Below are 11,768 nucleotides of genomic sequence, written 5' to 3'. Positions count from 1 at the left end.
GAATCAAAGAAATGAATGGCGATAGTCTGTTAAGAAATGTAACTTCCAGAATCAACAACAAGGTCTTATAAACATTCAAGTCATCAAAGTAATGTGTGATAAACTTCCTTTGACTACAGTAGACTAATAAAAATTGTCTGACATCAGGGGGAGCATCTAATGGTGTGTTGAACTCTTTTCCTTCACTGAGCTTACTGTTCCCGCAGGGTTTTATTGCTCGGCAAGGTTTTTAATGAGACAACAACAAACATCAGGAATGTAATTTCCCAGCTAAGGTTATTGTCTCTCTCACGAGGATTTCCTACCTTAGGAGTTGTGAAGCAAATAGTCAAATTCAATGGAGCAAAGTGATCATCTGCAACAGATCACCTTTACTTGCATCTGTCACGTTGTACTCTTTTCCCTTCGTCGAGGTTTTATCCCACTGGGTTTTTCTTGTCAAGGTTTTAATGAGGCAACGTATACGAATCCAACTAGTTCTAAGTTTAATTAATATTGTGCTCTTTTTCTTTAGTTCAGGCTTTTTCCTCAGGGGTTTTCCTGACGAAGTTTTAACGAGGCAATTAACTTTGACTCGTCGATCTTTGAAGATCGTATTGCATGTGATGAACTACATGTAAAATACAAGACAACATGTGGAGTACTACATGTGAAGAGTTGTACCAAGGTTTTATCCCACTGGGTTTTTCCTTGTCAAATTTTTAGTAAGGAAATTGATTACAGCACAAGCCATCAAGGAGAGGACGACATTTGAAGAACTACATTCGTAGCACTATATGTGAAATACTATGTATAAAGTTTTTTTTATTGAACCGCACAAGGGGAGTGTTACAGGGCCTACAACCCATGGATGTGCGGTCCATCTAGTTACCTAGTGTTTCCCCTTTATATATACTGTATCCTTGTAACCCTAAGAGACTAATGAATGGGAACTCTCTTGCCCCTTTGTCTTCCCTACATTTCCACTACAACAAAGTGCCGTATATATGTGTAATTTTTTTTAAAAAAATCGGTAGGTGAAGTATGTGTAATTCAGTACCAAATGTCAATGATACAAAAGTTAGAAATAAGAGTTACAGATTCAAGCAACGGTTTGGTTCTTTGTTCGCATTGGGACACTTCCAGACTTTTATGTAACTACTATATTTGTAATCCACTGACCAGACAATGGGTCTCCTCAATTCTCCACAAGAAGCTGTAACATATCATCCGCCTGGTACCGAATGTTTGTTGGTCACATCACTTGGTTACAGCAAGAGTACTTACAAAGTGGTCATTATCCCATATGCTAATTGGTGGAGAACTGAATTTGACATTCAAGTATTCTCTTCTGATACGGGTGAATGGAATACGTACAAAATTTTGAGCGAGAAGGCAGTCAAACCGTCTTATGAGATGTATAATTATAACGGATGTTTGTTTTGGCAAGAAAATAATAAAATCAGAATTTTCAATCTTAACAACATAGATGACAAGAAACTCAGTAGTAGTAGTACTGATGATGGATGGATCCAGTCGATCGACATTCCTCCTAGTGGTTATAATTGGTATTCTTTTCTCAAACTTGGGATTTCAGAAGGGTTCATCATTTTCAGAGTTCTTGATACGGAGGCGCGGACTTTCAGTATTTGGGTTCTCAAGGAGGGCTGCAGTCATGGAGGATGGGTTTGGTCTCTTCATAAGAACATCAATGTGGAACATCACCCAGGACCTCCACCCAAGTTCTTTTACTTCTGTCCAGTGAATCTAGATGTTGTCATCTTTCGCAATTCCGGTCATTGGTGTTGCTTTAACCTTGGAACTGCAGATTGTGATGCACTCATTCAATTTCCGGCTCTGTCTACTGCAATTGAATACAGCCGCCCATATCTTATTTACACACCAAAGGTGACCATTATTTGATAGTCTTCTAGCAATGGCTGCAATTTTGCCAACCATATCCAATGTGGAACTATCAAATTGCTGCTCCTTTAGTTATCTACTTCATCTTCTGAAAAGGATTTTATGTTCTCGGCAGGAGAAATTGTGCAGCAAAACATTTTTTATTTTGATCAATTCTTAATTTAGACGATTGTATCATGCATTATATTCCTTAGTGTTTTTACTATATTATTACACGGTGACGGCGTGGTTGCCATACTTATGCGTGGTCATGCCCAGATTGATGCAATTGATAGTGAATCGTTATTGATCTCACACTAGTATGGGACACTAGTATCTACAGGCAAGCAACCATGTGAAATGTGAATGTGATTGCTAACTCCGTGATCGCTGTTTGCAAATGCATCTTCCATTTTCTGAAAAGAGAGGAAGAAATTTCGAGCATCTTCCACTATTTTCTGAAAAAACAAGTACCCATTTATTTTTCTGTTCCTTTCTAGGCCTTTTGTTACTGAATTTGGTACTGATACACTAGAACTGTTTTTCTCCCAGTTGAGTAAACCAAATTTGAAAATAAACAAATAATGGTTTGCGGAATGGACCATTACGATCTGCCAAGGTGAGCCATGAGCAGGCATTGATAATGTCACGGAGCACTTGGCAAGCATGAAATAGTTGGCCAAATCGAGGAAGAAGAAAAAAAAGTGTGTGCAAACTAAATAAGGTTGCACGGATCCCACCTTGTCAAAAGTTTGTTATATGCCGGGACTGTCATAATTTGGAACGCCCTATTTAAATTTAAAGGTTTTGAGATTAGGGTTTGCACTAGTATAATAGGAGAAACAGAAGCAGTTAGAGACAGAGTTGCTGTCCTCGATGATGATGATGGGTTATTCATCTCTGAAAGCACTTAAAACTCAAGGTATTAAAACTTAACTACACCTTAGTGATGATCTTCTTTGAATCTTCTGTTTTCCTAAACAATGATTGTTTATGGCCATTGGATTAGGAAACCTATCTCAACGTGGAAACTGATTAAAAAAAACGTGGAAACTGATAAAATCAGGAAACCCACTGTTTTCCTTACAATATATGTTGGGGGCTGTCATATTTGGATCACCGCATTAAAAGTTTTTGAATTCAGGGTCTTAATTCTTAAAAATTCAGACGTCATGACATGCACTAGAAGAAACAGAAGCAAGAGTTGTGGTAGACAAGTTGCGTCTGTTTATTTTTTGTTGTCCTCGATGATGATGACGTTTATTTCATTACTGAAAGCACTTAAACTAATGGTGCTAAAGCTTATCTTGTTGTGCACTAAAAAGAGAAAATCTACAACAAGAACTGTCGAATACGGTTATGAATTACCAGATGATGTACTGCTTAAGATATTCTTCCATCTCCCACTGAAATCTGTCTATAAATTCAGGTGCGTGTCAAAAGTGTGGCTGTCTCTACTTTCCAACCCATGTTTCGTAAACAAACTAGCTACAATTCGTAGTCTACCATGGGCATCTCTTGACTGTATAGACTTTGATGGTATTAAACTTGTTTGCCCCAAAACTCACTCCAGATATATGGATTCTTACGATGGTTTCACCTTTAAATTCATGTTAGATATAAACCCTTTCAAGGAGACAGTACCAAAACTAAGAGTTCTAGATTCAAGCAACGGTTTGGTTCTTTGTTCGCATTGGGACAGTTCAAGACTTCTCAGTAAGTACTATATTTGTAATCCAGTTACCAAACAATGGGTGTCACTACCTTCTCCACAAGCAGCTGTAACATATTATCCGCGTGGTATAGAATGTTTGTCATCGACATCACTTGGTTACAAGGTGGTGATTTTCCCATATTTTGATCATCCAAAAACCGAATTCGACCTTCGAGTATTCTCTTCTGATACATCTGAATGGAATACGTATCGAGTTTTGAGCGCAGAGGGAGTTTGTACGTCTTATCGAACACATAATTGTAATGGGTATCTGTTTTGGATAGATAATGACAAAGTCAGATTTTACAATCTCAACAACATAGATGACAAGAAACTCTGTAGTAGTGGTGGTGGATGGATGCAGTCGATCGATTTTCCTCTCAAGGGAGGTAAGAATGGTCGGTACACTTTTCACAAACTTGGAATTTCAGAAGGGTTCATTGTCTACGGAGTCCATAAAAGGTTCGAGCAGACTTTGAGCATTTGGGTTCTCAAGGAGGATTACATTCATGGAGGATGGGTTTGGCAGTCTGTTCATAAAAACATCAATGTGGAACATCCTTCAGGACCTTCGCACAAGTTCTTTTACTTCTGTCCAGTGAATTTAGATATTGTGATCTTTAGCGATTCCGATCACTTGTGTTGCTTTAACCTTCAAACTGCGGATTGGGAAACACTCGTTCAATTTCCGGCTCTGTCTTCTGCAATTGAAGGCCCCCGATATCTTAATTACACACCAAAGCCGACCATTATTCCATAGTATTCTGTTCTTGCCAGAATTGTAGTCTTGGACAGCAACGGCTGCAATTTTGCAAAATATATGTAATGTATTGTTATAGCGGTCTTGCGTTGTGCTATGTTATAAGTTTATATCGCATATCTTCATGGCTACTGCTCATTCGCCTTTACTAATACCTTTACTCAATCACCTTCAAACACCAACAATCGAGCCAACAACCGCAACTTCAATAATCCATGACATCTTGGTGGTGGTGATCGAAAGTTGGAAACAAGGGTCACGGTGGTGGTCGGTATAGCGGTGGTTGTTATGGTGGACGTGGGTAGTGGTAATCCTAGGAATAAAAACTCAAACTCTATCCTAATTGGATTAGGAAACCCATTTCAACTTGAAAACTGATAGAAATAGGAATTCAACCCACTGTCTGGAACACTCTATTTAAAGTTTTCGAGTTTAGGGTTATAAGCATTCAGAGAGGCCCTGACATGCAGCACCCGAAGAAACAGAAGCAAGAGTTGTAGCAGACAAGTTGAGTCTGTCTATTTGTTGTCCTTGATGATGATGAAGATCGGAAATTCATCACTAAAAGCACTTGAACTTATCTTGTTGTGCACTAAAAAGATAAAATCAAGAACAAGAGCTGTTGACGGTAATGCATTACCAGAAGATGTACTGCTTGAGATATTTTTCCATCTTCCATTGAAATCTGTCTATAAATACAGGTGTGTATCAAAGGTATGGCTTTGCCTACTTTCCAACCCATGTTTAATAAACAGACTATTCAACAAACAAACTATAATCCGTAGTCTACCATGGACATCCTGCTGGGGTATAGACTTTGATGGTCACGACGTCTTTAAAACTGTTTGCCTCAAAACTCATTCCAGATACGCAGACCGTTATGGTAGGTTTACTTTTAAATTCATGTTAGATATAAACCCATTCAAGGAGAAAAAACGAAAACTAAGAGTTCTAGATACAAGCAATGGTTTGGTTCTTTTTGTCAATTGGGACAGTTTGGGACTTCACTGACCAAACAATTGGTCTCAATCCCTTCTCCACAGATAACATATTCTTCGCGTGTCGTGGAATGTTTATCTTCAACATCACTTGGTTACACCAAGAGTACTTACAAGGTGATGGTTATGCCATTTTTCCATTGTGAAATTCCAAGAACCAAATTCAACCTTCAGTTATTGTCTTCTGATACGGGTGAATGGAATACGTACCAAGTTTTGTGCGCGGAGCCGGTTTTTATGTCTTATGAAACGTATAATCATAACGGATGTTTGTTTTGGGAAGATAATAAAGTCAGAATTTGCAATCTTAACAACATAGATGACGAGAAACTATGGATACAGTCTATCGACTTGCCTGAGGGAAGTAAAAATGATGATAGGTACCCTTGCTACCGGCTTAGGATTTCCGAAGGATTCATTGTCTTTGGAGTCCTTAAAAGGGGTGAGCGGACTCCGAGTATCTGGGTTCTCAAGGAGGACTACACTCATGAAGGATGGGTTTGGCAGTATGTTCACAAGAATATCAAAGTGGAAGATTATTCACACAAGTTGTTTTACTTCTGTCCGGTGAATATAGATGTTGTCATCTTCAGAAGTTATGATCGCTTGTCACGCTGGGTTAACCTGGATTCCGGACACTTTCCATGTTGGAGCTTTAACCTCCGAACAGCAGAGTGTGAACCAATCGTTCAATATCCGGCTCTGTCTTCTGCAATTCGATTCCCTTGGTCTCTTAATTTCATACCAAAGCCGACCACTATTCTGTAGTCTTCTTCTTTTTTTTTGAAAGTTCTTACGAAAGTTGTATACTTGGACAGAAATCGCTGCAATTTTGCCATGTATCTTCTAGGCAGAAAATTATCCGGCAATAACACAATTTTGATTTTGATCAATTTAGAGTACTTTATTGCAGTGAAAATATAGCTCCAGAACATGTACCAACTTCATTCTTTGTTTTATGCACTGAATTCTTGACGTAATGGTGTGTTTGACATACTGATGCGCGGTCATGGTGCAAAAGCAGAATCACACCCACTAAAAGATAAATTCCAGGAATGATATGCAATTGATAGTAAGAAGCAGCATTACAGTAACAATAAAAGCAGAACACATGCTAGATCGAACAAAATATTACTCCCACTCTATTCGTCTAACTCTCCAACACTGGTTATTAATCTCAAAAGTAGTATCTTAGAACAAAAAAGGGTACACAATTGGCTTTGCGAAATAGGATTCAGTCCGTATATCTGACATGCAAACAATCATGTGAACGTGATTGCTAACCCTGTGATCGCCATTGTCAAATTCATCCTCCTTTTTCTGAGAAGGGAAGAGAAATTTCGATCAAGAGAATCTCCCACTATTTTCTGAAGAAGAAGTACTCATTTGTTTCCCTTCTTTTGTTCCATTCTAGCGCCTTTAATCTTACAGATAGGTTCATCTTCTTGTACAAGAAGTTTCAGTGCTGGATGAACCTTGAGGTCTTTGGCTATTATCTTCTTGCCCACATCCAACTCACTCAGATCAACTTCAATATATGGTGGGACAATGTCTGCGGGACACAGGTACTTAACGTGCCTTCTCATGGTATTCAAATAAGCCCCTGTGAAGTTCACAATAACATTTTGTAACTGACATTTCAAGTAAGGTCGGCAAAAATGTTAAAAGATCTCAATACTTCTAAGAAACAAAATCGTTCTCATGCACTAAACGAAGTAATTTCTACAGGAAATTAACATGCAGAACGCAGTAATTGATTTAAAGGGTAAAAACATGTGCGTTCCGAGGAAGCAAAATAGATCTCAAGCACTAAACGAAGCAATTTCTACAGGAACTTAACAAGCAGAACGCAATAATTGATTTAAAAGGTAAAAAGATTTGTGCTCCTAAAACCATAATGTGACTTTTACAGGAAACAAACCTAAATCATAAAAAGGTGAACATCATACAAAAAAGGAGAATGGCAAATCAAAGGCTATATGGATAGAAAGTGAAAATAGCCATAGACGTGAGGCATGATGGCAACGGCATAGATCCTAGAGAGACACGAAATATTTATCCAACAGACATGATATATATGCTAGACATGATATATACACTATACTCTCCATTTTACAGAATCACCGACTTTCTTGACCTAATCCCCAGATGCAATCAGAATTGTTTACCCTTCTGCTCATTTAGGTTAGGAGATCTAGCTGGAACACATCTACTAGGTGTCAAAGAATCCAACTATGCTTTAGTTTCATAAAAGCTCTTCCACCTTATATAATAGTCTAGCAGGTTAATCTTGCCATACACAAGATGTGGCATTATGCCATTACCGTTACAAGAAAAGCAAAACAGTTAAGCCACCAAACACTTTATTACTTATCAGCTATTTTGTGCCAACCAACTCTGGTTTGCAATTTGACGGTGAATAATCTAGAAGTAGTATCTTAACAAAAATCGGGGACACAATGAATTCACGTAACAAAATGGATTGGCAACATTAACTAACAATCCAAGAAAGAGAGAATTCCGTAAGAATCTGAAGATTGGTACAGTTATTTTCTCGCATTGAAATCATAGTTGCAATTAAATCAGTGATAGATAAGCTACAAACTTAAAACAAAAGATGGACAGGCCTGGCATGAAATAACAACATATGAACAATGGAATATATGATTTGCACACCAGAACATCACAAACAAAAGACAAGTTTTCTGCGGACACGAATAAAAAATGAAGAATGTCAGTATGTTTAGGACATACCTTTTCTTAATCCAGGAGAAACATCTTCTCCTATAAAAACCAGAGGAACATTAATCTTCAATAGAGCATTTGAAGGGGCTCTTAGGAAGGTGACATTAAGTACTGCATCAGTTCCCGCATCGAGATGAAGCTAATACAAGATTACAATACATAAAAATCAGATCAAATGATAAGAAGAAAAAAAAAACAAGTAAAGAAATAAACAGCTTCAGGAACACATGATAAAACCGCCACGTACATACAAGTTAGAAATTGTTTAGATGTATTAAGCCATTTTAATTCTTGGTCCTGTAACTTCGCAAAGCAATAAGCTAATGATGTAGCTGATACTCTTGCTAAGTATGCAAAAAACAATGTGTGCTTTACATGGTCTACTGTTTCTCCAGAATTTAAACTCTCTGGAGGGAAGATAATTTATGGTTTACTAATAATCTATTAACAAAATCTTCTTTCTTACGAGGCATGAGATCATAAAAGGCACTGTATCACTCCACACAGCACTCAATTGCTCCATTGTGTCATTTGTCAAGCCATGATTTCGCACCTAAGTGGCTAAATCAAAACTATAACAAGTTGATTCATCTACATTTCACAAATGAACTACAACCCCAGGGGCAATTTCCCCTCCCCCAACAGTGACATGATTCAAAGCTACAACAAGCTAATTCATCTAGCTTTCCCAATATCATGCTAGAAATTAGGTTAAAACTGAACTGAACTTAACTACAATGCAGGGACAAATGCTTCTCCCCTAACATGATTTCATACCCTAAATCCAGAACTAAATCACAATTTAGGTCCAAAAAAAATCAGATTATGAACAAATTAGCAAAATCTAAAAAAGGGGTTTGTAATCAACCCCAACATAACATACCTGACGAGGCAAAACCCTCACTTTCTCAATAATTTCATCGGATTCAAAATCAGATTTAACTTCAAGATCAAACAATCTAGACTCAAACATTGACCTCCCCAAATGATTCACAAGTTTCTTAATCTGATTATTTCTTATTGAAATCAATCTTTTATTACCACCTTCTTCACCTTTCTCTTGTTCAAACAAAATACTCGGTACTCTACCATCTCTTCTTTCTTTAGCAGCTATACTTTTACCAGAATCAGTTCTAGGGATTGCTATGATTGTTTCTGAGTATTTAGGATTGGGTTTTGGTAAATCATCTAAATATGTATATAATTGAGGTTTTGGGGTTACAACAATTTCTGGTTCTTGAGGTAAAACTGCTGCTGCTGCTGAAGATTGAGAATAGAATCGGAGGTTTAGGGTTTTAGTGAGTCGTGATGAACGCGATATCCACATTTGGATGTGGTGGTGGTTTTCTGATTAGGGTTTTGGGTGATTTTTGTTGATGGTGTTTGGGGGGGAAATCCTGCAAGAGGAGGAAATTTGAGGATTTAGGTTTGTTCTGTTTTTTCCGAAATGAAGTTGATTTTAGATGGGGCCGGCAAATGATTCTGACTCGGGTTTGACTCGGGTTCGGTTCGGATTGGTAATTCTGGATTCATGCATTTGAGTTGCTTGCATATTTTTGCTGCTCGCACAAAAAAAGTGGAGAAGGTCATTTGTATTTCAAATCCCTCAACTAACGTCTAACGAGTATAAACTGGTAAGAATTGAAGTTGCGAGTTTTATGGACCTAGAGAGCTGCTCGTGATGCACTAGATATGGGTTTACTTATGATTACAAACTGGTAAGAATTGAAACTTATAAAAGAACTCAGTGCCTCTAACATTCAAGTTTATGAATAGGATCAGATTCATGGAATTGGAGTGAAACAACTCGTTGCTCTTTTCCTTGAGAAAAAAAATATCTGATTGTTTGATTCTTAATGGAGCTCTTACCAGAAGTAACATTGCCACACCCAAAGATTAAACAATATAAAAATGTTGAGCTATCTTCTTCACAACACCAGAAGAGCCAACTAATATGAAAATGTTTACTCCGCCATACTTCACAGGATCACCGAATAATGGAACAAGCAAAGATTACTGCGGGGGGAGACATGACCAGCATATCCCGCACCAGCAATTGCGAATACAGCTGACAGGCAAGGTTAAGGCAATTCCTTATCGGCTCATGGATACCTTGTACTTTTTTTTCATTATTCGTTTCTTTTAGTTTTTTTGAATTATGTAAATTTTGTATTATTATCTTAATCCACTCGGAAGAGAAAAGGAAAAACTTTAGTTAGTGGGGTGGATCCTAATAGAGAGAAAGAAACTGATTTTTATTGACTGTCAGAGTTTTGGTATAACACGCCTTACCCTCTTTCGAGAGATAATGGTCATATATATTATTATGATTTTGGTCAATTAAGGAGAATATCCTGTGACCGTAAATAAGGCAAAATATCTTCTATTACACCCCCTTAGTCTGAGCGGGAGAGGAACAAACGCTAAGACTAGAACGAAAATTAATAAATAATTGTCTTGGAAGACCCTTAGTGAAGATATCAGCATATTGATGTTCGGAAGGGATGTGCAAGACACGAATATCACCAATACGGACCCGTTCACGAACAAAATGAATGTCAATCTCTACATGTTTTGTGCGTTGATGTTGAACCGGATCACCAGACATGTAGACAGCACTCACATTGTCACAATACACCAGAGTAGCCCGTTGTAATGGCATATGTAACTCAAGAAGTAAATTCCGTAGCCAGGTTGTTTCAGCCACAGCATTAGCGACACCCCTGTATTCTGCTTCAGCGCTGGAGCGGGACACCGTTGCTTGACGTTTGGAAGACCAAGAGACAAGATTGTCTCCAAGAAAAATGCAGTAACCAGATGTTGATCGGCGTGAGTCAGGACAGCCCGCCCAATCAACATCAGAATAGGCGGTGAGGCCAGAAATATTCGAAACCGATAGAGACAAACCATGATCAATAGTGCCCTGAAGGTATCGAATAATGCGCTTAATGGCTTGCATGTGTGGCTCCCGAGGGTCATGCATAAATAAACATACCTGCTGAACTACATAAGATATATCCGGTCGAGTGAAAGTGAGGTATTGTAACGCTCCGGCCAGACTGCGGTATAAAGTAGGATCCGAAAGTGCTGGTCCAGAAGTAGCACTGAGCTTAGAGTGTGTGTCGACCGGAGTTTCTACTGGATTGTAGTTCGTCATGGATGCACGAGCAATGATGTCCTTTGTGTAGAGTGACTGAGGTAAAAACAACCCTGAGGAAGAACGAGAAGCAGTAATGCCCAAAAAATGATGTAACGGGCCAAGATCAGTCATAGAAGATTCCAGTTTCATCAGGTCGATAAAGCGGGCTAGGAGAGCATCAGTAGAGTCAATGAGTATGATATCATCAACATATAGTAATAAATACGCAGTTTCCCGGCCGGACCGGTAAATAAAAAGAGACGGATCACAAACACTACCCCGAAAACCACAACCTGTGATGAAAGTTGCAAACCTCTGGAACCACGCCCGAGACGCCTGTTTGAGACCATAAAGAGATCGGCGAAGACGACAAACATAATCAGGTCGAGCAGGGTCAACAAATCCCGGAGGTTGATGCATATAAACTGTCTCAGACAAGTCCCCATGTAGAAAAGCATTCTTGACGTCCAATTGGTGAATCGACCAAGATCTTGATGTGGCAATGCTGAGAACGGTACGAATGGTGGCAGG

General features: G+C 38.5%; 2 protein-coding genes across 2 annotated transcripts; one reads left to right on the top strand and one right to left on the bottom strand.

Moving 5' to 3' along the window:
* The first annotated feature begins 3,134 nt into the window (after positions 1-3,134).
* On the top strand, positions 3,135-4,355 carry LOC113325307 (putative F-box protein At3g23970). Its single transcript, XM_026573506.1, has one exon. It carries the CDS (start codon positions 3,135-3,137, stop codon positions 4,353-4,355), a length of 1,221 nt encoding a protein of 406 aa, XP_026429291.1.
* A 2,008-nt stretch (positions 4,356-6,363) lies between these two features.
* Positions 6,364-9,511, bottom strand: LOC113321006 (50S ribosomal protein L25-like). The gene is made up of 3 exons (XM_026568884.1): positions 8,982-9,511; positions 8,108-8,237; positions 6,364-6,956 (listed from the first exon to the last, which is right to left on the bottom strand). The coding sequence occupies exons 1-3, from the start codon at positions 9,423-9,425 to the stop codon at positions 6,736-6,738; spliced, it is 795 nt and encodes a 264-aa protein (XP_026424669.1). The 5' UTR covers positions 9,426-9,511; the 3' UTR covers positions 6,364-6,735.
* Positions 9,512-11,768: the final 2,257 nt, after the last annotated feature.

This window comes from Papaver somniferum, chromosome 11 (genome assembly GCF_003573695.1).
Source record: "Papaver somniferum cultivar HN1 chromosome 11, ASM357369v1, whole genome shotgun sequence".
Lineage (NCBI taxonomy): Eukaryota > Viridiplantae > Streptophyta > Magnoliopsida > Ranunculales > Papaveraceae > Papaver > Papaver somniferum.
This window is presented reverse-complemented; position numbering and strand designations above follow the sequence as displayed.

Coding starts and splice junctions, on each gene's coding strand:
- LOC113321006 (XM_026568884.1), bottom strand. CDS start 9,425: ATGTGGATATCGCGTTCATCACGACTCACTAAAACCCTAAACCTCCGA. Junction 8,238..8,981: donor TGAGGGTTTTGCCTCGTCAG/GTATGTTATGTT, acceptor ATCTTGTATTAG/CTTCATCTCGATGCGGGAAC. Junction 6,957..8,107: donor TTCTCCTGGATTAAGAAAAG/GTATGTCCTAAA, acceptor TGAACTTCACAG/GGGCTTATTTGAATACCATG.
- LOC113325307 (XM_026573506.1), top strand. CDS start 3,135: ATGACGTTTATTTCATTACTGAAAGCACTTAAACTAATGGTGCTAAAG.